Source organism: Pleurodeles waltl, chromosome 7, assembly GCF_031143425.1.
Source record: "Pleurodeles waltl isolate 20211129_DDA chromosome 7, aPleWal1.hap1.20221129, whole genome shotgun sequence".
Classification (NCBI taxonomy): domain Eukaryota; kingdom Metazoa; phylum Chordata; class Amphibia; order Caudata; family Salamandridae; genus Pleurodeles; species Pleurodeles waltl.
The window spans coordinates 1553256918-1553284216 of NC_090446.1; the positions used below are offsets into that span (position 1 = coordinate 1553256918).

Consider the following 27299-nt stretch of genomic DNA (forward strand, 5'->3'; position numbering starts at 1 on the left):
AGAACAACAGTCAGTGCTGCACTCAAGAAGACGGATGCAGGTTCCTGGTTGGTGCAGGTGATGTCCCACGCCGGATGGATGATTGCAGTCTGGGTTTCGTTGCTGGATTCTTCCAACAAGCCTTGGCACATGCAAAGCTTGCGGTTAGGGACCTGGTGGACTCTACCCAGGAGGGAGAGTCAGAGGAGGCTCTCAGCAACTCAGAGAGCCCTCAGAAGACCAGGCAGTGTGCACAGGAGTCCCACAGCACGGGGACAAAGAAGGTGTAGTGGAGGCCCACACAGAACTACACAAATGGATCCCACGCCGCCAGAGAACTACCCAGGAAGCTGCATGTCGCAGGATGGAGTGCTGTGGGCTGGAGCTGCACGGTGGACTTCCTGGAAGGATGCCAACGAGCCTTGGCAACTGGAAGTCACGCAGTGCACGGGGGTACTGTCTTGCATGGGGAAGCAAGTTCTTTCCTCCACCAAAGTTTAACATGTCAGGACCGTTGGGATCACTTCAGTCTACCACCCATGTTGCTGGATCAACGTACTTCTTCAGGAGAGGGGACCCAAGCCACCGGTTGTCGCTGCAGAGGGGTGCCTGCTGAAGCAGGGAAGTGACTCCTTCACTTCAAGGGAGATTCGTTTGTTCTTCTGGTGCAGGCCGAAGACAGGATGTCCTCTGAGGATGCACGACTGGGAAACAGTTTCAGTTGCTGGCAGGAGCTGAAGATACAATGTTGCAGAAGTCGTTTTTGCTTCTTTGTTGCAGTTTGTACAGTTCCTGGATGGTTCAGATGCAGTTTCTTCTGTAAGAAGGTGAAGTAAAGGATGCAGACGATTCCTGCTGGAGTATTGCATTCCGAATCTGAAGAAACACCCAAGAGAGAGACCCTAAATAGCCCTGAAAGGGGGATTGGTCAGCTACACATGTAAGCACCTATCAGGAGAGGGCTCTGACATCATCTGCATGCACTGGCCACTCAGATGCTCTCAGAGTGCCCTGCCAACCTGGAATCCAAGATGGCAAAATCCAAGGACACCCTGGAGGAGCCCTGAGTACCACCCCTGGGGTGGTGATGGACAGGGGAGTGGTCACTCTCCTTTCCTTTGTCGAGTTTCGTGCCAGAGCAGGGACTGGGGGTCCCTGAACCAGTGTAGACTGGATTATGCAAGGAGGACACCAAATGTGCCCTTAAATGCATTTTCAGTGGCTTGGGGAGGCTACCCCTGCCATGCCTGTAACACCTATTTCCAAAGGGAGAGGGTGTAACACCCCTCTCACAAAGGGAATTCTTGGTTCTGCCTTTCTGGGCTCAAGCTGCTTGAGCAACTAGAGGGCAGAAACCGGTCTGTGAGGTGGTAGCAGCTGGGGCTGTCTGGAAAACCTCAGAAGGCTATAATTGCAGTACTGGGGGTCCTCTAAGGAGCCCCCAGAGTGCATGGAATCATACAATGCTTGCAAAAGCCTTGGGGTATGACTCCAACATGTTTTATACCAAACATGGCAATATTCGGAGTTTCCATTGTGAAGCTGGGCATAGGTGGTGACCTATTTACAGTGCACGCGTAAAAGGGCATCCCCGCATTCGCAAAGTCTGTGAAAATGGTCCTGGAGGTCGTGGGGGCACCTCGGCTAGTGCAGGGGTGCCCTCCCCCACAGGTACTCTGCACCCTGCTTTCAGGGCTGAAATGCCTGATCTATGGGTGACTTATAAGTGACCTGGTGCAGTGTAAATGGCAGGAAAGGGTGCCTGCAGAAGCCTTTGCTTGGGCTTCCTTTGGGTGGCAAAAGAAATGCTGCAGCCCATGGGGATCGCCTGGAACCACAATGCCCTGGGTACCTAGCTACCATATACTAGGGACTTAGAAGGGGGGACCAGTATGTCAATTTTGGGTGAAATACTGGGTTACCAGTATTGAACAACCAAATTTAAGGGAGAGAGGATAACTTCTGGGGTCCTGGCTAGCAGGATCCCAGTGAACACAGTCAAACACACTGACATCAGGCAGAAATTGGGGGTAACATGCCAAAAAGAGGGTAATTTCCTACAGTCGTTGCAAGCAGGATTCTGGATCTAGGATCACTTGGTCATTGCAGGCAGGTCTCTGGTTCTAGGGTCACCTGGTCACTACAGGAGGGACCCTTGTTCTAGGATCACCTGGTTACTACAGGCGGGACTCTGGATCTAGGATTACCTGGTCACTACAAACTTCTGCTAGAGTGGCAGATGACACAACTCTAAAACCAGGCCTCAAACTCTGCAACAACTTGAGAAACAACTATGCAGCCAGTTTTAAAGACCCTGTCCTGGCTTCCATTGGAGCCTAGGATCACATTCAAAGAGATCACATTTGAAGGGATCACATTTCAAGGGATCACATTCAAAAGGATCACATTCAAAGGGATCCCATTTAAAGAGATCACATTTAAAAGATTCACATTCAAAGGATCACGTTCGAAGGGATCACGTTCAGAGTGATTACATTTGGGTTCTCTAGGTCCAGCCCTAGCTCTAGGAGTCATCAATAATAAGCATTCTGGAATGTTGCTTTGTTCAGTGACGTCAGCTGAGGTTTTAAGATCTATTGTGACATAATTTACTGAATGGCCCCTTTAAAAGCCCTACAACCCAGCCTAGGAGCAGAGCCAGACCACATCCATGTGGGTGCCTTACACCCCAACATAGGAGCAGAGCCAGACCACCTCCTGGGGAGTGACTTACACCCCAGCACAGGAGCAGAGCCAGGCCACCTCGAGGGTGGTGCCTTACACCCCTATCTAGAAAGCAGAGCCAGATCATCTCCAGATGGGTGCCTTAAACCCCAGCCATAGGAGCAGGTCCAGACCACCTCCGGTGTGGGTGGGGGTGCCTTACACCCCAATCTAGGAGCAGAGCCAGTTCACCTCCAAGTGGGTACCTTACAACTCAGCCTAGGAGCAGAGCTGCACCACTTCCAGGGGGTGCCTTACACCCCAGCAGAGGAGTACAGCCAGACCTGCTCCCAGTCTGGGAGAAGAGCCAATACACCTCCAGGGGGGTGCCCTGCACTCCAGCCTGGGAGCAAAGTCAGGCCACCTCCGGGGGGGAGGGGATGCTTTACACCACAACCTAGGAGCATAGCCAGGCCACATTCAGGGGGTACCTAATACCCCAACCTAGGAGGAGAGCCTGGTCACTTCCAGGGAGGTGCCTTACACCCCAGCCTAGGAGCAGAGCCTGATCACCTCCAGGGGGTGCCTTACACCCCACCCTAGGAGCAGAGCCAAGCCACCTCCAGGAGGGTGCTTTACACCCCAACCGAGGAGCAGAGTCAGGCCACCTCCAGGGGGTGCCTTACACCCCTAATTAGGAGCAGAGCCAGACCACCTCCAGGGGTCCTTACACCCCAGTCTAGGAGCAGAGCTGGACCAACTCCAGGGGGTGCCTTACACCCCAAGCTAGAAGCAGAGCAAGATCATCTCCAGGGGGAGCCTTACACCCCAGCCAAGGAGCAGAGCCAGGCCACCTCCAGGGGGTGCCTTACACCCCAACATAGGAGCACAGACAGACCACCTCCAGGGGGTGCCTTACACTCCAAACTAGGAGCAGAGCCAGGCAACCTCCAGCTGGGTGCCTTACATACTAACCTAGGAGCAGACCCAGGCCACCTCCGGGGGGGGGGGGGCTTTCACCCCAGTCAAGGAGCAAAGCTTGACCACCTCCAGGGGGTGCCTTACACCCCAACCTAGGAGCAGAGCTTGACCACCTTCAGGGGGGTGCTTTACACCCCAGCCTGGGAGCAGAACCAGACTGCCTCTAGGGGTGTGCCTTACACTCCAACCTCGGAGCAGAGCCAGACAGCGTCCAGGGGGTGCCTTACACCCCAGCCTAGTAGCAGAGCCAGGCCACCTCCAGTGGGGTGCCTTACACCCCAGCCTGGAAGCAGGGCCAGACCACCTCCAGGGGGGTGCCTTACACCCCAGCCTAGTAGCAGAGCCAGGCCACCTCCAGTGGGGTACCTTACACCCCAGCCTAGGGGAAGAGCAAGCCCACCTCCGGGGGGTGCCTTACACCCCAGCCTGGAAGCAGAGCCAGACCACCTCCAGGGGGGTGCCTTACACCCCAGCCTGGGAGCGGAGCCAGACCACTTCCAAGGGGGTGCCTTACACCCCAACCTAGGAGCAGAGCCAGGCTACCTCCTGGGGTGTGCCTTATACTCCAGCCATAGGAGCAGAGTCAGGCCACGTCCAGAGGGTTGTCTTACACTCCAGCCTTGAAGCAGAGTCAGACCGGTTTTACGTCGGAACAACACATGCTGGAACCACGCATGCCTGAACAACGAGGTAGGAACGAAAACCTTGTTGTTACCACTGATGCCTTTACCATGAATGATTAGCAGCGCTTTTTCATTGTAAAGGCATTCCTGGTAAAGGCATTAGTGAATGGCATGCATGTTTCCAGCATGCGTCCCCCCACCCTCACCCCTAAAAATTACCACGACCCCCCCATCCCCCACAACCACCCCAACTCCCCACACCTAAAATTACCGCAACCCCTCACCGCGCCCCTAAAACCTAAAACCACCCAACTCCCCACCCCTAAAACCTAAAGCACCCCAACCCCTTACCCCACCCCTAAAACCTAAACCACCCCAACCCCACCCCAAATACTGAAAATACCCCGACCCGCCCCTAAAACTAAAAATGCCCTGAACCCCCCTCCCGCCCCTAAACCTTAATCACCCCGAGCCCCCACCCCCAAAAACTAAAAATACCCTGACTCCCCAACCCCGCCCCCAAAACTAAAATTACCCGACTCCCCACCCCGCCCCCTGCACCTAAACCACCCCAACCCCCTAAAACTAAAAATACCCCACCCCCTCTGCCCTTAAAACAGCCCCAGTCCCAGCCCAAATTACCTCCTCCTTGATCGCATTGTCCTCCTCAGCCGACTCCCTTCGTCTGTGCCTTAACCATGCATGTGTGTGGTTCAGCACATGCGTGGTTAAGGCCCTGAACAAGGAAGTCGTGGAAAACGAAAGTGTTGTTCCGTTTTTGTTTTCCACAACTTTGTTGTTCAGGAGTCATTGTTCAGGATGCTTCCCAGCCAGACCACCACCTGGGGGGGTGGCCTTACACGCCAACCTAGGAGCGAAGCCAGACACCTTCCAGGGGCGTGTCTTACAACCCAGCCATAGGAGCAGAGCCAAACTACCTCCAGGGGCGTGCCTTACACCCCAGCCTAGGAGCAGAGCCAGGCCACCTCCAGGGGTTGCCTTACATTCCAAACAAGAAGCAGAGCCAGGCAACCTCCAGCGGGGTGCCTTACATACTAACCTAAGAGTAGAGCCAGGCCACCTCCGGGGGGTGTCTTTCACCCCAGTTTAGGAGCAAAGCTTGACGTACCTCCAGGGGGTGCCTTACACCCCAACCTAGGAGCAGAGCTAGACCACCTTCAGGGGGGTGCTTTACACCCCAGCCTGGGAGCAGAACCAAACTGCCTCTAGGGGTGTGCCTTACACTCCAACCGAGGAGCAGAGCCAGACAGCGTCCATGGGGTGCCTTACACTCCAGCCTAGTAGCAGAGCCAGGCCACCTCCAGTGGGGTGCCTTACACCCCAGCCTAGGAGAAGAGCAAGCCCACCTCCGGAGGGTGCCTTACACCCCAGCCTGGAAGCAGGGCCAGACCACCTCCAGGGGGGTGCCTTACACCCCAGCCTGGGAGCGGAGCCAGACCACTTCCAAGGGGGTGCCTTACACCCCAACCTAGGAGTAGAGCCAGGCTACCTTCTGGGGTGTGCCTTACACTCCAGCCAACAAAGCAGAGTCAGGCCACCTTCAGAGGGGTGTCTTACACTCCAGCCTTGAAGCAGCGTCAGACCACCACCAGGGGATGACTTACACCCCAACCTAGGAGCAAAGCCAGACACCCTCCAGGGGCGTGCCTCACACCCCAGCCATAGGAGCAGAGCCAGACCACCTCCAGGGGGGTGCCTTACACCCCAGCCTGGGAGCAGAGCCAGGCCACCTCCAGGTCAGCAACATCCCAGTGCCGTCACTCTTCAGGCAGTCACTCAGCTGACCACGTGTGTCTACACAGGTTGTTACAGCACAGTAACTCACCTTCAGATGGGCCCTACCTTCTGTCTACACCTTCAGCAAGAACTCTACAATCACTATTTCAAATCTCCTCAGTGGAGACATGTCCACACAAGGCAAAAGTGCTAAACAAATGCATAACAAGCCAACATAACACAGTAGAACAACACAGTGCACAAAACACCAACACAACCAAACACAAGGCACTACCACACCAATATAACACAATATAACAACTCAAAACAGCACAACAGCCAAACACAAGACATCAAGGCACAAACACAAATCAAGAACAAACCAATACTATACATCATCGACAATAATGATGTGTTGCTGTTTTAGGTGAGGCTGTTTTTTTTGTTTTTTTCTTGTGCCTTGTGCTTTGTTTCTACTTTATGCTAATATGCTGTGGTTGTGTTATATTATGTTTTGTTGTTTGACTGTGTACATTGTGAGAAAGTAGCCTATTTCTAGCATGGTTACCCCCACTTTTGGCCTGTTTGTGAGTGTGTGTCAGTGTGTTTTTATTGTGTCACTGGGATCCTGCTAGCCAGGACCCCAGTGGTCATAGTTTGTGGCCTAATGTGTGTGCTGTCAGTAGTGATTAGCTGTGTCACTGAGGCTCTGCTAACCAGAACCTCAGTGCTTATGCTCTCCGCTCTTAAATGTGTCACTATGGGCTAGTGACTTCATTTACCAATTTCAATTGGCACACTAGACCCCCTGTAGGAAAGTACCATCTTGTCTAGCATGTTACCCCCATTTTTACTTATGTGTCGGTTTGTTTTTGCCTGTCTCACTGGGATCCTGCTAGCCAGGACCCCAGTGCTCATAATTGTGGCCTGAATGTGTTCCCTGTGTGGTGCCTAACTATGTCACTGAGGCTCAGCTAATCAGAACCTCAGTGCTTATGCTCTCTCTGCCTTTAAAATTGTCACTGCAGGCTAGTGACCATTTTTACCAATTCTGATTGGCACACTGGAACACCCTTATAATTCCCTAGTATATGGTACAACAGGTACCCAGGGTATTCGGGTTCCAGGAGATCCCTATGGGCTGCAGCATTTCTTTTGCCACCCATAGGCAGCTCAGACCAATATTATACAGGACTGCCACTGCAGCCTGAGTGAACTAACGTCCATGTTATTTCACAGCCATTTTACACTACACTTAAGTAACTTATAAGTCACCTATATGTCTAACCCTCACTTGGTGAAGCTTAGGTGAAAAGCTACTAAGTCTGAGGGCACCCTTGCACTAGCCAAGGTGCCCCCACATAGTTTAGGGCAATTTCCCTGGACTTTGTGAATGCGGGGACACCATTACACGTGTGCACTACATATAGGTCAATACCTATATGTAGCTTCACAATGGTAACTCCGAATATGGCCATGTAACATGTCTAAGATCATGGCATTGTCCCCCCATGCCAAATCTGGTATTTGGGTGCCAATCCCATGCATCCCCGGGGTTCCAGCATGGACCCTGGGTACTGTCAAACCAGCTCTCTGGGTTTTCACTGCAGCTACCACTGCTGCCAACCCACAGACAGGCTTCTGCCCTTGTGGGGTCTGGGCAGCCCATTCACAGGAAGGCAGAACAAAAGATTTCCTCTGAAAGAGGGTGTTACACCTTCTCCCTTTGGAAATAGGTGCTAAGGGCCTGAGAGGAGTAGCCTCTCCTGGCCTCTGGGAATGCTTTGAAGGGCACAGATGGTGCCCTTCTTGCATAAACCAGTCTACACCAGTTCAGGCATCCCCCAGCCCCTGCTCTGGCATGAAACTGGACAAAGGAAAGGGGAGTGACCACTCCCCTGTCCATCACACCATTAGGGTGGTGCCCAGAGCTCCTCCAGTGTGTCCCAGACCTCTGCCATCTTGAATGCAGAGGTGTGAGGACACAATGGAGGCCTCTGAGTGGCCAGTGCCAGCAGGTGACGTCAGAGACCCCTCCTAATAGGTGCTTACCTGACTAGGTGGCCAATCCTCCTCTGAGGGCTATTTAGGGTCTCTCCTGTGGGCTTCTCTTCAGATAACGAGTGCAAGAGCTCACCAGAGTTCCTCTGCAACTCCCTCTTTGACTTCTGCCAAGGATCGACCGCTGACTGCTCCAGGACGCCTGCAAAACTGCAACAAAGTAGCAAGAAGACTACCAGTGACATTGTAGCGCCTAATCCTGACGGCTTTGTCGACTGTTTCCTGGTGGTGCATGCTCTGGGAACTGTTTGCCTTCACCCTGCACTGGAAGCCAAGTAGAAATCTCCCGTGGGTTGACGGAATATTCCCCCTGCTAATGCAGGCACCAAACTTCTGCTTCACTGGTCCTCTGGATCCCCTCTCATTGTGACGAGACTGGTCCCAGTGTCCGCGAGAGTCCAGTGGTCCTTCTGTCCAAATTTGGTGGAGGTAAGTCCTTGCCTCCCCACGCCAGACAGTAATCCTGTGTACTGCGTAAACTGCAGCTGCTAGGGCTTCTCTCCACTTTTGCAAGGAATCCTTCATGCACAGCCTAGCCCAGGTCCCCAGCACTCCGTCCTGCATTGCTCAACTCGCTGAGTTGACCACCGGCTTCGTGGGAACCTCCTTTGTAGTGCTGAGACAACCGCTGTGCTCAGTTTTCTTGAACCCATGTTCAAGTACTTCTGAGGGTGCTGCCTGCTTCGGCATGGGCTCTCTGTATTGCTGAGTGCCCCTTCTGTCTCCTCGTCCAAGTGGCAACCTCCTGGTCTTTCCTGGGCCCGGGCAGCATCCTTTTTCTTCAACTGTGACCTTTGCAGCTAGCAAGGCTTATTTGCGGTCTTTCTGCGTGAAAACAACTCTGCATCCTCCAGCATGCTGTGCGACATCTTCTGTGCAAAGGAGAAGTTCCTGGCTTCTTGTGTTGTTGCAGAATCTTCAGCTTCTTCCACCCAGAGGCAGCCATTTTGCACGTTTATCTGGAGTTTAGTGGGCTCCTGCCCACCCCTGGACACTTTCGTGACTCTTGGACTTGGTCCTCTTCCTTTACAGGTCCTCAGGTCCAGTAATCCATTTTCAGTGCTTTGCAGTCTGTTGTGGTCTTTGCAGAATCTCCTATCTCGACTTTAGTTTGTCTCTGGGGAAGTAGGGTAACTTTACTCCTACTTTTCAGGGTCTTTGGTTGGGTATCTTGGAAACCCTTAATGCTTTCTTACACTCCCAGCGACCCTCTATACACTACACTAGGCCTGGGGTCCCTAAGTGGTTCGCATTCCACTTTCCTAGTATATGGTTTATGTTGCTCCTAGGCCTATTGCATCCTATTGTATTCTACAGTGTTTGCACTACTTTTCTAACTGTTTACTTACCTGATTTTGGTTTGTGTGTATATTTTGTGTATTTTACTTACCTCCTAAGGGAGTATATCCTCTGAGATACTTTTGGCATATTGTCACTAAAATAAAGTACCTTTATTTTTAATAACTCTGAGTATTGTGTTTTCTTGTGATATAGTGCTATATGACAGAAGTGGTATAGTAAGAGCTTTGCATGTCTCCTAGTTCAGCATTGGCTGCTCTGCTATATCTACCTCCATCAGCCTAAGCTGCTAGAAACTCCTCTAATTTACTAATAAGGGATAACTGGACCTGGCACAAGGTGTAAGTACCATCAGGTACCCACTATAAGCCAGGCCAGCCTCCTACACTGATAGAAACCTGGGCCCTAATATGTTTGAAAATGTGGTATCTACAGATTGGAAAGATTTCACATCCTTCCTTGATAACTTGCTTAAGTCTATTAATGATAAATTGGACAAATTGGAGGGGGAGGTGGAAAAATTACTGGCAATTTGCCAGAAGCTCCCTCTGCCAATGGTGTCCCACAACCCCCAGATTCCTGTGGCAGAGAATACTACCCATAACGAGACAGGTCCTGCACATATATCACAGGTCACAGACACTAAAGATCTGCCAGGAACTGTATTGAGCACTGGGTCCAGGGCCTCTATACAAGGCCAAGTAAAGGAGGCCCACAAAATAGACCAACCTAGTGGGTTGCATATTGTCACTAAGAAGAGACCATTGGGTCCCGTTCCAGATGGCTTACGACCTAAACTAAATCTCGAAGCATCTGAACTGCCCGCCTACATATGAGAGAAGAACTGCCAACTGTTAATCTACCCCAAGAGTGTTGCCCTTATGTCATTATTATGGCCAATGTCCCCCCTCTATGGCCTGACCAGAGTAAGCAACAGGGGGACATGAAGAATAAGGTTGTGCATTGGCTAATGCAGAACAATTTATTCTCAATGGACTATGCCCACCAAATAATTCTAACTCGGAGAGTAGGGTGGGTAGGCCTCGTAGAGAAAGACATGGGGGTGATTGTATAATTATCAATTTTAGAAATCCTCGGCTTGTGAGGGATATCCTGTCCAGGGTCTCTTTTTGCCCCTAAGTTAGAAACACCCCAGAACTGCTCCCGCTAGGTGTATTCTATACACACTTGGAACCTGGACAGCCAGTATACAGACACTCGCTCCATGTTCAGCCATGGATTACCTCGGTACACCCACACTCCGAACGTATTGATAATTTACATTCTACCTCCCCGTTACGTCTAAGTAATAAATGCCAGGCATTAAGTTCACTGGCAGATAATGATTGACTGCCATACAAGGGTTCTGTAGACAGTGAGACGTTGAGGTTTTGGACAGAGGGAATTGTCAAACGTTAGATGGTCGTGAGCCCCAACAAGTCATTCTTAGTACAACAGGGCACAGATGCTATGAACGCTGGGGATACAATCCACAGTGGGGGTGGGGAACCGCCATAAGTAGCTCAAAAAGCAGCCACCCTCAGAATGGAAGATCCAGAAATTCAAGTGCTTGTCGACAACACTAATGGGCACCCCTATTTTGCAACATGGAATATGCAGGGTCTACGTGGTAAAATTGAGACAGAAGAGTGGGGCTCAGTTATTAGCAAGTTAGATGTGGTTTGCATCCAAGAAACTTGGAGCGCTTTACCTGTCTATGTGCACGGATGTACCTCACACCTCCTGCCAGCTACACCATCACAATCTGGGACGGCAAGGGGGGCTCCTGGTGCTTATCTCTAATAAACTCCCTGTAGTGGTAAAAAAGACTTATATGGAGTCCGCACACTTCCAATTGCTGTGGCTTAAGTATAAGAATATGGCTGATGTGGTCATAATTAATTATTATAACTGTTTTTGACGCCACTTGCTGTAGGGTTGTTCACAACCTGGACCAAAGTTTAAACAAGTTTTTAGGGATTTTATTATCCAGCCTTGCCTCTGCACCCTTTCTCGCTCCTGTGGCTTACCACCCCTGATGGGGCAGGGTTTGACCGTTTTTGCCACAATGAGTATGGGGAGGCCCTTAATTTGATGTTTTGCACATTTGATTCAACACTTATGGTACGTAAGCACGGAGACAACTCATAGGGGTCCCAACCCATCCTCGGTTATAGACCATGTTATTGTGTCATTCTTTGCACTAAATGGCTGTGACACACCCTATACGGAGCTGACCCTTCTTAATGATCACAATCAGATCAGTCTCCCAACCTTTTTTTCGTGGCTAAGGGATGTGTTTTATACTACCACTAATCAGGTTGAGGTACATAGAACTATTGGGGGTGAGACGGAAATGGGAAGATATCGAGCCTGCTGACCTTTTGCGGAATGTCATATGTGGCTGCCCGCTAGAAATTGGTTATTGCTTACAGGAGGATATCGAAGCACCATGGCTACTAAGGTGTTTTAGTATAACTGCTGTTTATATACAGGGGCTCCTGCCCCATAACCCTCAACATAGGCGGCCTAAGTATAATAAGGGGTGGTTCAACCACGCCTGCACAAAAGCCAGGGGGAATCTTAATTTAGCCCTTCAGACAACACCCAGAGACTCGATAGTAATTAAGTCCGAGAAGAATATAAGAAGACACAGGAGTAAAGGAAGAAAGAACTAAGGGAAGAAGCATGGTCAAAACTAGCCCAGGTGACGGAAACTAACAACGTTAAATTATTTTGGGAAACAATTAATGCCCCCTTCCTCTCAGAAAGGGCGCCACCAGATTTGGGATCTAGTGTAGCTTGTGCACCATGGGTGGCCCACTATTCAGAGGTCTGCAAGGAAGGGACTTGGACAGTAGATATAATTGGGCAGATCGAGTTGGGGCCACCCAATTATCCACAGATTACCATGGATGAGGTTTATTCTGCCATTCTAACCAGCGCTGAGGGTAATCCCCCAGGACCTGATAGGGTACCAGTGGACGTCTTTAAACATAACACCAGTTTGTGGGTACCAATTCTGACCAGACTATTCAATTTGGCCATATCTGGGGATATTCCGTTGTCTTGGTACACCTCCATGATCATACCGTTATATAAGAGGGGAGATAAGGCCGACCCTAAAAATTATCACCCAATATCATTGTAGGATTCTACCCTGAAAACATTTAGTCGAATCATTCTGGAAAGATTAAACAATGGGGCCCTGGAAAATAACATCCTGTCCCCTGCACAGTTTGGCTTTAGGAAAGGATTAGGTACCATAGAGCAATGTGTTAACCTAGACTTAATTATAGGGAAGTAAACCAAGGCCTAAAAAGGTGCCCTATAGCTACGTTTTGCAGAACTCAGTAGGTCCTTCGATCTAGTGGAGCATGCCCTGCATTGGCCTACATTATTAGAGATGGGTGCCCCAAGGTATATCATCAATTTTTTGGTTTCCTACATAGAGATATGCCATGCAAAGTTTGCTTCGGATAACTGGGAGAATGCACCACCTCCTTCAAGATAGGAAGAGGTATTCTTCAAGGTTGTGCCCTTGCCCCGTTATTACACTCCCTGTTTATTAATGGGGTAGATAAACATTTGCAGGGACTATGGGCTGATGCCCTGTGCCTGCCCTACTTTATACAGATGATGTTGTTGTGATCTCCAGAACACCCGTGGGGTTCCAGAAGTTAATGTGCGGATTTGAACAGTTCATGTCATCAAGAGGTATGATAATTAACAAATCTAAAACATTTACTATGGCTTGTGGCAAGAAAGTAAAGAAATGTAGGAGTTTCTACATTCAGAACATGGAAATTAGTTCTGTCAATTGCTTTAACTACCTGGGGGTATTGTTCTCCAGTAATGGGCAGTGGGATCAGCTGGTCTGTCCAGGTAGGAACAAGCTAAGAAGAAATTCAGGAGCGATATTTAGATTTGCCAGTAAACTAGGGAGTCGTCCCATGGGCACCATGCTGGACATCTACAGGGCTAGAGTTGTCTCCAGGTTAGCATATGGTGCAGGGTGTGGGGGAAAACTAAAAGCGCTCCCCTACAACTAGAGGAGAACTGTTTTCTAAAACCTATGCTATGTTTACCCACCTCAGCCTCTATCTGGATCACACATCCAGAAATGCGCATACAATATTTGGAAGATGTGCTACAGGGGAGACCTCTGCTTTTATGGCACAGCATATGGTCTAAGGAAGCCACTGTTTTTTACAAAAGAACTCATATTAGACTGAAATTGGATAATGCCATGTGTATACCATGGCTAGCTTTTATTGATTCCTTTTTTTAAACTGTTTTTAATAGATCTATAAACCTAAACCAGAGGACGTGCTGTCACTATCTAAAAAATTTATTAAGGACATATTTATGCAATATAAAGCAGACAATAGGAAGTTAATTGAATCAACTAAAACCACTGTTGGCTTTTTCTTGTCTTTCTCATTGGATGCAAGTAGGTTTGGCTGTCTTTCCATTGTCACTAACATGCAGCACCGGTTTGTTTTAACTAGACTAAGGGGGTCATTATGAACATGGTGGGATTCCCCGCCGTGTTCGTGTTGGCGGTCTTATCACAGACTGCCAGCCCCCTTGAGACACCGCCATCAGAATAATATACATTCTGCTGGGCCGGGACATTGCCGACGGCTCCACATGGAGCCGTTGTCAATACCGATGTGTGGCGGGTGCAGCAGCACCCGTTGTGCAGATCACTGCCTGTAAATTGGGCAGTGACCTGCATGACGGGACACTGCACGGGGACCCCTGCCCTGCTCAGGCCAAGTGCATGGGCAGTGCAGTGGCCCCAGGGGGGCCCCAGGGCACCCCTTCCACCAGATTTTCTCTGGTGGGTGAACCCGCCAGGAAATGGCTGGCGGAACAAGGATTCTTTATCTGCAGGGCAGCACTGCTTGCAGCGCTGCCCTGTCGGATGAAGAATTCCGCCATTGTCAGACTGCCTGTTGGCGGTAGCCTGGCGGTGGTGAAAGGCCGCCTGTGGCGGTCCCCGCTGCCTCCATTATGTGGCGGTTGAGACCGCCATGCGACTGGCGGTAAATGCCACCGGCATGGTGGTCTCAACCGTCAAGTTCATAATAAGGGCCTAAGACTGGGCATTGCGCACCAACTAGTAGCATTTCCCCAAACTAGGCATTGACCGCAAGAGTCAGCTAGATGCCCCCGTGACGGAGTTAGCAGACAATGCACATTGCATTTTGTCATATTCTGTAAGTTCTATTAACATCTTAGAATCTTCTACCTCAAACTGTTTTTTAATTAACTTAATTTAAGTACACCCCAGGATGCAATGGAATTCCTGTTAGCCTTAGACTCCCTGAATGTGTGCTATAGGGTGGTAAATTATATCTGAAAAGCCATACATGTTATGAAAAGCATTATAGCACTTGTTTAAAGTATCTATTGTACTTTTGCAAATGGTGACAGAATGCAGCATGATAATTTATATATTTTATGACCTTAAATATTTTATGAGTCTTATTGATTTATTGTGTTATGGTTATTGTTGTATTTTATTGTTTATGTGCTTTTATGGCTTACTCTTGGTACAGCGGAATAAAGAATATGAACGGAACTGACTTAGCACCAACCCAACCACATGATGCAGGGAACAGTGAGCACCTCACAAACTCACCACCAAACCAACCACATGGTGCAGGGAACAGTCAGCACCTCACAGAGTAACCAGCAACCCAGCAACACAGTGTGAGGGAACAGTCAGCACCCTACAGACTCACAACCAACTCAACCATGTGGTGTGGGTAACAGTCAGCACCTTACAGACTCACCATACACCCACACAGTGCAAGTAACAGTCAGCACCACATATGCTCAGCACCATTCCAACCACACGGTGTGAGCAAACAGTCAGCACCTCACAGATTCAACACCAACCCAACCTCACGGTATGGGCAACAGTCAGCACCTCACCGACACACCACCAACCCATACATGTGGTGTGAGGAACAGTCAGCACCTCACGGAGTCACCACCAACCCAGCCACAGGGTGTAGGTAACAGTCAGCACCTCACAGATTCAGCACCAAACCCGCCACATGGTGCGGGGAACAGTCAGCATCTCACAGGCTCACCATCTACCCAGACACTTGGTGGGAAACAGTCAGCATCTCACAGACTCGCCACCAACCCAGCTATACAGTGTGGGTAACACTCAGCACCTCACAGTCTCACCACCAACCCCGCCACACAGTGCGGGGGATTAGTCAGCACCTCACAGACTCAGCACCAACCCAGCCACAGGGTGCAGGTGACAGTCAGCATCTCACAGACCCACCACCAACCCAGACATAGAGAGCAGGTAAGAGTCAGCACCTCACAGACTCAATATCAACCCAACCACAGGTTGTGGGGGAACAGTCAGCACTTCACAGACTCTCCATCAACCCAGCCACACAATGTGGGTAACAGTCAGCACTGCACAGACTTACCACTAACCCAGCCACACAGTGCGGGTAACAGTCAGCACCTCACAGTCTCACCACCAACCCAACCACAGGGTACACGTAACAGTCAGCATCTCACAGACCCACCACCAACCCAGACATAGGGAGCAGGTAACAATCAGCACCTCACAGACTCAGCACCAACCCAGCAACAGGGTGCAGGTGACAGTCAGCACCTCACAGACCCACCACCAACCCAACCACAGGGTGCAGATAACAGTCAGCACCTCACAGAATAAGCACCAACCCAACCACACAGTGCGGGGGAACAGTCAGCACCTTGCAGAGTCACCACCAACCCAGCCACACAGTGCGGGTAACAGTCAGCACCTCACAGTCTTACCATCAACCCAGCCACACAGTGTGGGTAACAGTCAGCACCTCACAAGATCAATAACAACCCAACCACAGGTTGTGGGGGAACAGTCAGCACCTCACAGACTTACCACTAACCCAGCCACACAGTGCGGGTAACAGTCAGCACCTCACAGTCTTACCACCAACCCAACCACAGGGTACACGTAACAGTCAGCATCTCACAGACCCACCACCAACCCATAGGGAGCAGGTAACAATCAGCACCTCACAGACTCAGCACCAACCCAGCAACAGGGTGCAGGTGACAGTCAGCACCTCACAGACCCACCACCAACCCAGACATAGGGAGCAGGTAACAATCAGCACCTCACAGACTCACCACCAACCCAACCACAGGGTGCAGATAACAGTCAGCTTCTCACAGAATCAGCACCAACCCAACCACACAGTGCAGGGGAACATTCAGCACCTTGCAGAGTCACCACCAACCCAGCAACACAGTGTGGGTGACAGTCAGCACCTCACAGGCTCAATATCAGCCCAACCACAGGATGTGAGGGAACAGTCAGCACCTCAAAGACTTACCACTAACCCAGCCACACAGTGCGGGTAACAGTCAGCACCTCACAGTCTCACCACCAACCCAACCACAGGGTACAGGTAACAGTCAGCATCTCACAAACCCACCACCAACCCAGACACAGGGAGCAGGTAACAATCAGCACCTCACAGACTCAGCACCAACCCAGCAACAGGGTGCAGGTGACATTCAGCACCTTACAGACTCAGCACAAACCACACAGTGCAGGTAACAGTCAGCATCTCACAGACCCACCACCAACCCAGACATAGGGAGCAGGTAACAATCAGCACCTCACAGAATCACCACCAACCAAAACACACAGTGCAGGTAGCAGTCAGCACCTCACAGAATCAGCACCAACCCAACCACAGGGTGAGGGGGGACAGTCAGCACCTTACAGTCTCAGCACCAACCCAGACACAGGGTGCAGGTGACAGTCAGCACCTCACAGACCCACCACCAACCCAACCACAAGGTCCAAATAACAGTCAGCACCTCACAGAATCAACACCAACCCAACCACACAGTGCGGGGGAACAGTCAGCACCTCACAGACTCAGCACCAACCCAACCACATGGGGCAGGGAACAGTCAGCACCTCACAGAGTCACCACCAACCCAGCAACAAAGTGTGGGTAACAGTCAGCACCTCACAGGCTCAATATCAGCCCAGCCACAGGGTGAGGGGGAACAGTCAGCACCTCACAGACTCAGCACCAACCCAACCACACGGTTGAGGTAACAGTTAGCACCTCGAAGACTCAGCACCATCCCAACCACACGGTCCAGGTAACAATCAACACCTCACAGACTCACCGCCAACCCAACCACACGGTGCAGGTAACAGTCAGCACCTCACAGACGCAGCACCAACCCAACCACAGGTTGAGGGGGAACAGTCAGCACCTTACAGACGCAGCACCAACCCCACAACACAGTGCGGGGAACAGTCAGCACCTCAAAGACACAACACCAATCCAACCACATGGTGCAGGTAATAGTCAGCACCTCACAGACTCAGCACCAACCACATGGTGCAGGTAACAGTCAACACCTCAATCACAGACCCACACCAGCCCAGCCACAGGGTGCAGGTAACAGTCAGCACCTCACTCACAGACCACACAAACCCAGCCACAGGGTGAGGGGGAACAGTCAGCACCTCACTCACAGACCACACCAGCCCAGCCACAGGGTGCGGGTAACAGTCAGCACCTCACTCACAGACCACACCAGCCCAGCCACAGGGTGCGGATAACAGTCAGCACCTCACTCATAGACCACACCAGCCCAGCCACAGGGTGCGGGGTAACAGTCAGCACCTCACTCACTGACCCACCCACACCAGCCCAGCCACAGGGTGCGGGTAACAGTCAGCACCTCACTCACAGACCCACACCAGCCCAGCCACAGGGTGAGGGGTAACAGTCAGCACCTCACTCTCAGACCCACCCACACCAACCCAGCCACAGGGTGAGGGGGAACAGTCAACACCTCACTCACAGACCACACCAGCCCAGCCACAGGGTGCGGGTAACAGTCAGCACCTCACTCACAGACCACAGCAGCCCAGCCACAGGGTGCGGGTAACAGTCAGCACCTCACTCACAGACCACACCAGCCCAGCCACAGGGTGCGGGTAACAGTCAGCACCTCACTCACAGACCCACCCACACCAGCCCAGCCACAGGGTGCGGGTAACAGTCAGCACCTCACTCACAGACCACACCAGCCCAGCCACAGGGTGCGGGTAACAGTCAGCACCTCACTCACAGACCACACCAGCCAGCCACAGGGTGCGGATAACAGTCAGCACCTCACTCACAGACCATACCAACCCAGCCACAGGGTGAGGGGTAACAGTCAACACCTCACTCACAGACCCACACCAGCCCAGCCACAGGGTGCAGGTAACAGTCAGCACCTCACTCACAGCCCACACCAGCCCAGCCACAGGGTGAGGGGTAACAGTGAACACCTCACTAACAGACCCACACCAGCCCAGCCACAGGGTGCGGGTAACAGTCAGCATCTCACTCACAGACCCACACCAGCCCAGCCACAGGGTGCAGGAAACAGCCAGCACTTCACTCACAGACCACACCAGCCCAGCCACAGGGTGCGGGTAACAGTCAGCACCTCACTCACAGACCCAGACCAGCCCAGCCACAGGGTGCAGGTAACAGTCAGCACCTCACTCATAGACCACATCAGCCCAGCCACAGGGTGCGGGGTAACAGTCAGCACCTCACTCACAGACCCACCCACACCAGCCCAGCCACAGGGTGCGGGTAACAGTCAGCACCTCACTCACAGACCACACCAACCCAGCAACAGGTTGCGGGTAACAGTCAGCACCTCACTCACAGACCCACACCAACCCAGCCACAGGGTGCCGGTAACAGTCAGCACCTCACTCACAGACCCACCACCAGCCCAGCCACAGGGTGCGGGTAACAGTAAGCACCTCACTCACAGACCACACCAACCCAGCCACAGGGTGCGGGTAACAGTCAGCACCTCACTCACAGACCCACACCAACCCAGCCACAGGGTGCCGGTAACAGTCAGCACCTCACTCACAGACCCACACCAACCCAGCCACAGGGTGCCGGTAACAGTCAGCACCTCACTCACAGACCACACCAGCCGAGCCACAGGGTGCGGGTAACAGTCAGCACCTCACTCACAGACCCACATCAGCCCATCCACAGGGTGAGGGGTAACAGTCAGCACCTCACTCACAGACCCACCACCAGCCCAGCCACAGGGTGCGGGTAACAGTCAGCACCTCACTCACAGACCACACCAGCCCAGCCACAAGGTGCAGGTAACAGTCAGTACCTCACTCACAGACCCACACCAGCCCAGCCACAGTGTGAGGGGTAACAGTCAGCACCTCACTCACAGACCACACCAGCCCAGCCACAGGGTGAGGGGTAACAGTCAGCACCTCACTCACAGACCCACCCACACCAGCCCAGCCACAGGGTGCGGGTAACAGTCAGCACCTCACTCGCAGACCACACCAACCCAGCCACAGAGTGAGGGGTAACAGTCAGCCCCTCACTCACAGACCACACCAGCCAGCCACAGGGTGAGGGGTAACAGTCAGCACCTCACTCACAGACCCACACCAGCCCAGCCACAGGGTGCGGGTAACAGTCAGCACCTCACTCACAGACCCACATCAGCCCAGCCACAGGGTGAGGGGTAACAGTCAGCACCTCAATCACAGACCCACACCAGCCCAGCCACAGGGTGAGGGGTAACAGTCAGCACCTCAATCACAGACCCACACCAACCCAGCCACAGGGTGCCGGTAACAGTCAGCACCTCACTCACAGACCCACACCAACCCAGCCACAGGGTGCTGGAAACAGTCAGCACCTCACTCACAGACCACGCCAGCCGAGCCACAGGGTGCGGGTAACAGTCAGCACCTCACTCACAGACCCACATCAGCCCAGCCACAGGGTGAGGGGTAACAGTCAGCACCTCACTCACAGACCCACCACCAGCCCAGCCACAGGGTGCGGGTAACAGTCAGCACCTCACTCACAGACCACACCAGCCCAGCCACAAGGTGCAGGTAACAGTCAGTACCTCACTCACAGACCCACACCAGCCCAGCCACAGTGTGAGGGGTAACAGTCAGCACCTCACTCACAGACCACACCAGCCCAGCCACAGGGTGAGGGGTAACAGTCAGCACCTCACTCACAGACCCACCCACACCAGCCCAGCCACAGGGTGCGGGTAACAGTCAGCACCTCACTCACAGACCCACACCAGCCCAGCCACAGGGTGCAGGTAACAGTCAGCACCTCACTCGCAGACCACACCAACCCAGCCACAGGGTGAGGGGTAACAGTCAGCACCTCACTCACAGACCACACCAGCCAGCCACAGGGTGAGGGGTAACAGTCAGCACCTCACTCACAGACCCACCCACACCAGCCCAGCCACAGGGTGCAGGTAACAGTCAGCACCTCACTCACAGACCCACCCACACCAGCCCAGCCACAGGGTGCGGGTAACAGTCAGCACCTCACTCACAGACCCACACCAGCCCAGCCACATGGTGCAGGTAACAGTCAGCACCTCACTCGCAGACCACACCAACCCAGCCACAGGGTGAGGGGTAACAGTCAGCACCTCACTCACAGACCACACCAGCCAGCCACAGGGTGAGGGGTAACAGTCAGCACCTCACTCACAGACCCACACCAGCCCAGCCACAGGGTGCGGGTAACAGTCAGCACCTCACTCACAGACCCACACCAGCCCAGCCACAGGGTGCGGGTAACAGTCAGCACCTCACTCACAGACCACACCAGCCCAGCCACAGGGTGCAGGTAACAGTCAGCACCTCACTCGCAGACCACACCAACCCAGCCACAGGGTGAGGGGTAACAGTCAGCACCTCACTCACAGACCACACCAGCCAGCCACAGGGTGAGGGGTAACAGTCAGCACCTCACTCACAGACCCACACCAGCCCAGCCACAGGGTGCGGGTAACAGTCAGCACCTCACTCACAGACCCACACCAGCCCAGCCACAGGGTGCGGGTAACAGTCAGCACCTCACTCACAGACCACACCAGCCCAGCCACAGGGTGCAGGTAACAGTCAACACCTCACTCACAGACCACACCAGCCCAGCCACAGGGTGCAGGTAACAGTCAGCACCTCACAGACCCAACACCAACCCAGCCACTGGGTGAGGGGTAACAGTCAGCACCTCACTCACAGACCCACCCACACCAGCCAGCCACAGGGTGCGGGTAACAGTCAGCACCTCACTCACAGACCACATCAACCCAGCCACAGGGTGCAGGTAACAGTCAACACCTCACTCACAGACCCACACCAGCCCAGCCACAGGGTGCGGGTAACAGTCAGCACCTCACTCACAGACCCACACCAGCCCAGCCACAGGGTGCAGGTAACAGTCAGCACCTCACTCACAGACCCACACCAGCCCAGCCACAGGGTGCGGGTAACAGTCAGCACCTCACTCGCAGACCACACCAACCCAGCCACAGGGTGCGGGTAACAGTCAGCACCTCACTCACAGACCCACCACCAGCCCAGCCACAGGGTGCGGATAACAGTCAGCACCTCACTCGCAGACCACACCAACCCAGCCACAGGGTGCGGGTAACAGTCAGCACCTCACTCACAGACCCACATCAGCCGAGCCACAGGGTGAGGGGTAACAGTCAGCACCTCACTCACAGACCCACCACCAGCCCAGCCACAGGGTGCGGGTAACAGTCAGCACCTCACTCACAGACCACACCAGCCCAGCCACAAGGTGCAGGTAACAGTCAGTACCTCACTCACAGACCCACACCAGCCCAGCCACAGTGTGAGGGGTAACAGTCAGCACCTCACTCACAGACCACACCAGCCCAGCCACAGGGTGAGGGGTAACAGTCAGCACCTCACTCACAGACCCACCCACACCAGCCCAGCCACAGGGTGCGGGTAACAGTCAGCACCTCACTCACAGACCCACACCAGCCCAGCCACAGGGTGCAGGTAACAGTCAGCACCTCACTCGCAGACCACACCAACCCAGCCACAGGGTGAGGGGTAACAGTCAGCACCTCACTCACAGACCACACCAGCCAGCCACAGGGTGAGGGGTAACAGTCAGCACCTCACTCACAGACCTACCCACACCAGCCCAGCCACAGGGTGCAGGTAACAGTCAGCACCTCACTCACAGACCCACCCACACCAGCCCAGCCACAGGGTGCGGGTAACAGTCAGCACCTCACTCACAGACCCACACCAGCCCAGCCACAGGGTGCAGGTAACAGTCAGCACCTCACTCGCAGACCACACCAACCCAGCCACAGGGTGAGGGGTAACAGTCAGCACCTCACTCACAGACCACACCAGCCAGCCACAGGGTGAGGGGTAACAGTCAGCACCTCACTCACAGACCCACACCAGCCCAGCCACAGGGTGCGGGTAACAGTCAGCACCTCACTCACAGACCCACACCAGCCCAGCCGCAGGGTGCGGGTAACAGTCAGCACCTCACTCACAGACCACACCAGCCCAGCCACAGGGTGAGGGGTAACAGTCAGCACCTCACTCACAGACCACACCAACCCAGCCACAGGGTGCGGGTAACAGTCAGCACCTCACTCACAGACCCACCCACACCAGCCCAGCCACAGGGTGCGGGTAACAGTCAGCACCTCACTCACAGACCACACCAACCCAGCAACAGGTTGCGGGTAACAGTCAGCACCTCACTCACAGACCCACACCAACCCAGCCACAGGGTGAGGGGTAACAGTCAGCACCTCACTCACAGACCCACCACCAGCCCAGCCACAGGGTGCAGGTAACAGTCAACACCTCACTCACAGACCACACCAGCCCAGCCACAGGGTGCAGGTAACAGTCAGCACCTCACAGACCCAACACCAACCCAGCCACTGGGTGAGGGGTAACAGTCAGCACCTCACTCACAGACCCACCCACACCAGCCAGCCACAGGGTGCGGGTAACAGTCAGCACCTCACTCACAGACCACACCAACCCAGCCACAGGGTGCAGGTAACAGTCAACACCTCACTCACAGACCCACACCAGCCCAGCCACAGGGTGCGGGTAACAGTCAGCACCTCACTCACAGACCCACACCAGCCCAGCCACAGGGTGCAGGTAACAGTCAGCACCTCACTCACAGACCCACACCAGCCCAGCCACAGGGTGCGGGTAACAGTCAGCACCTCACTCGCAGACCACACCAACCCAGCCACAGGGTGCGGGTAACAGTCAGCACCTCACTCACAGACCCACCACCAGCCCAGCCACAGGGTGCGGGTAACAGTCAGCACCTCACTCGCAGACCACACCAACCCAGCCACAGGGTGCGGGTAACAGTCAGCACCTCACTCACAGACCACACCAACCCAGCCACAGGGTGCGGGTAACAGTCAATACCTCACTCACAGACCCAAACCAGCCCAGCCACAGGGTGCGGGTAACAGTCAGCACCTCACTCGCAGACCACACCAACCCAGCCACAGGGTGAGGGGTAACAGTCAGCACCTCACTCACAGACCACACCAGCCCAGCCACAGGGTGAGGGGTAACAGTCAACACCTCACTCACAGACCACACCAGCCCAGCCACAGGGTGCGGGTGACAGTCAGCACCTCACTCACAGACCCACACCAGCCCAGCCACAGGGTGAGGGGTAACAGTCAGCACCTCAATCACAGACCACACCAGCCCAGCCACAGGGTGCAGGTAACAGTCAGCACCTCACTCACAGACCACACCAACCCAGCCACAGGGTGCAGGTAACAGTCAGCACCTCACAGACCCACCCACACCAGCCCAGCCACAGGGTGCGGGTAACAGTCAGCACCTCACTCACAGACCACACCAACCCAGCCACAGGGTGAGGGGTAACAGTCAGCACCTCACTCACAGACCACACCAGCCCAGCCACAGGGTGCGGGTAACAGTCAGCACCTCACTCACAGACCCACACCAGCCCAGCCACAGGGTGCAGGTAACAGTCAGCACCTCACTCATAGACCCACCACCAGCCCAGCCACAGGGTGCAGGTAACAGTCAGCACCTCACTCACAGACCCACACCAGCCCAGCCACAGGGTGCGGGTAACAGTCAGCACTTCACTCACAGACCCACCACCAGCCCAGCCACAGGGTGCGGGGTAACAGTCAGCACCTCACTCACAGACCCACCACCAGTCCAGCCACAGGGTGCGGGTAACAGTCAGCACCTCACAGACCCACCACCAGCCCAGCCACAGGGTGCAGGTAACAGTCAGCACCTCACTCACAGACCCACACCAGCCCAGCCACAGGGTGCGGGTAACAGTCAGCACCTCACAGACCCACCACCAGCCCAGCCACAGGGTGCAGGTAACAGTCAGCACCTCACTCACAGACCCACACCAGCCCAGCCACAGGGTGCAGGTAACAGTCAGCACCTCACTCACAGACCCACCACCAGCCCAGCCACAGGGTGCACCTCACAGACTCAGCGCCCATGAGCCGCTCAGACAGCCTGAAAGGAAAACTTACAGCAGACCCGTACTCATCACCGTCGAGGTAGCTGCTCGTCGCATCCATCTTCAGGGAGCTCAGACGAGCAAGGGTGGCTGTTCTCTGCCGCCTGCAACTGACGCCTGTGGATCAGTGCTTGTCCTCTGCGCATTGAGATCTGTCCTGGATCAGTGTTTTCCCTATGTTCACTAATGTCTGACCTTAAAGCACTGATGTCGGTCCTCTGTGCACTTATGTCTGTCCTGGATCAGTGCTTGTCCTCAGTGCATTGATGTCTGTTCTCTGTGCACGGATGTCTGCCCCAGATCAGTGCTTGTCCTCAGTGCATTGCTGTCTGTCCTCTGCGCACTGATGTCTGTCCTGGATCAGTGCTTGTGCGGAATGGGGCTCTTATCGCTCAATTAGCGATGGCCCACAGCGCGTTGGTGTCTGCCCTCTGCCCCTTAGCTTAGCATCCGCCCTCTACACACTGATGTCTGTCCTGGATCAGGGTTCCTCCGCAGCCCGTTGGTGCCGCCCTTTGCCCCTTAACATCCGCCCTCTACACACTGATGTCTGTCCTGGATCAGTGCTCGTCCAAAGCGCGTTGATGTGTCCGCCCTCTGCCCCTTAACGTCCGCCCTCTACACACTGATGTCTGTCCTGGATCAGTGCGCGTCCACAGCGCGTTGGTGGCTGCCCTCTACACACTGGTGTCTGTAGACTGCAAACTGATTCCTGCTGCCTGTAGGTTCATGACTCTCCTGTATCTCGATGTGCCTCTGACAGCATGACTCTTTGGATTATTGTCTGTGACTGAGATACTTCCCCTATGGTTGACTGACAGAGACACTTCCCCTATGGATGACTTACAGAGACACTCCCCCTATGGATCACTGACGGAGACACTTTCCCTATAGATGACTGACTGTCCTTTGTGCATCAATGTCTGCTCTCTTTGGAGTATTGTCTGTGACCGAGAAACTTCTCCTATGGTTGACTGATGGAGACACTTCCCCTATGGATGACTGACTGTCCTCTGTGCATCGATGTCTGCTCTCTTTGGAGTATTATCTGTGACTGAGATACTGCCCCTATGGATGACTGATGGAGACTCTTCCCCTATGGATGACTGACTGTCCTCTGTGCATCGACGTCTGTGCTCTTTGGAGTATTATCTGTGACTGAGCTACTGCCCCTTATGGATGACTGATGGAGACACTTCCCCTATGGATGACTGACTGCCCTCTGTTCATTGGTCTGCTCCATTGTTTGTGACTGAGATACTGTCCCTATTGATGACTGACAGAGACTCTTCCCCTATGACTGACTAATGGAGACTCTTCCCCTATGACTGACTAATGGAGACTCTTCCCCTATGGATGAGTGACGGAGCCTATTCCTCCATGGATTCCTGATGCAGACTCTTCCCCTATGGATGACTGACGGAGACTCTTCCCCTATGGATGACTGACGGAGGCTCATCCTCTATGGATGCCTGACTAAGACTCTTCCTCCATGGATGACTGACGAAGACTCTTCCTCTATGGATGACTGACTGTCCTCCGTGCATAGATGTCTGCTCTGTTTGGAGTATTGTCTGTGCCTGAGATACTGCCCCAAAGGATGACTGACAGAGACACCTCCCTTATGGATGACGAACGGAGACACTCCCCCTATGGATCACTGATAGACTCATTTTCCCTAGAGATGACTGACTGTCCTCTGTGCATCGATGTCTGTTCTCTTTGGAGCATTGTTTGTGCCAGAGATACTGCCCCTATGGATGACAAACGGAAACACTCCCCCTATGGATGACTAGCGGAGACTCTTCCTCTATGGATGACTGACAGAAAAACTTCCCCTATGGATTAATGATTCTCCTCTGTGCATCGATGTCTGCTCTCTTTGGAGTATTGTTTGTGCCTGAGATACTGCCCCTATGGATGACTGACAGAGACACTTCCTCTATGGATGACTGACAGAGACACTCCCCCATGGATCACTGATGGAGACACTTTCAATATAGATGACTGACTGTCCTTTGTGCATCAATGTCTGCTCTCTTTGGAGTATTGTCTGTGACTCAGATACTTCCCCTATGGATGAATGATGGAGACACTTCCCCAATGGATGACTGACTGTCCTCTGTGCATCAATGTCTGCTCTCTTTGGAGTATTGTTTGTGCCTGAGATACTGCCCCCATGGATGACTGACAGAGACTCTTCTCCTATGGATGAATGATTCTCCTCTGTGCATCGATGTCTGCTCTCTTTGGAGTATTTTTTGTGCCTGAGATACTGCCCCTATGGATGACTGACAGAGACACTCCCCCATGGATCACTGACGGAGACACTTTCGCTATAGATGACTGATTGTCCTTTGTGCATCAATGTTTGCTCTCTTTGGAGTATTGTCTGTGACTCAGATACTTCCCCTATGGATGACTGATGGAGACACTTCCCCTATGCATTACTGACTGCCCTCTGTGCATCGCTGTCTGCTCTCTTCGGAGTATTGTTTGT

General features: G+C 53.3%; 1 protein-coding gene across 1 annotated transcript in view; it reads right to left on the reverse strand.

Annotated features, from left to right (window-relative positions):
- LOC138246700 (C-X-C chemokine receptor type 3-2-like) overlaps positions 1–25547 on the reverse strand; it is a 72283-nt gene extending 46736 nt beyond the window's left edge. Inside the window, exon 1 of the mRNA XM_069201472.1 lies at positions 24813–25547. Within this exon, the coding sequence (XP_069057573.1) occupies positions 24813–24860 (48 nt within the window). The 5' untranslated portion in view covers positions 24861–25547. The remainder of the gene's footprint in view (positions 1–24812) is intronic.
- Positions 25548–27299: the final 1752 nt, after the last annotated feature.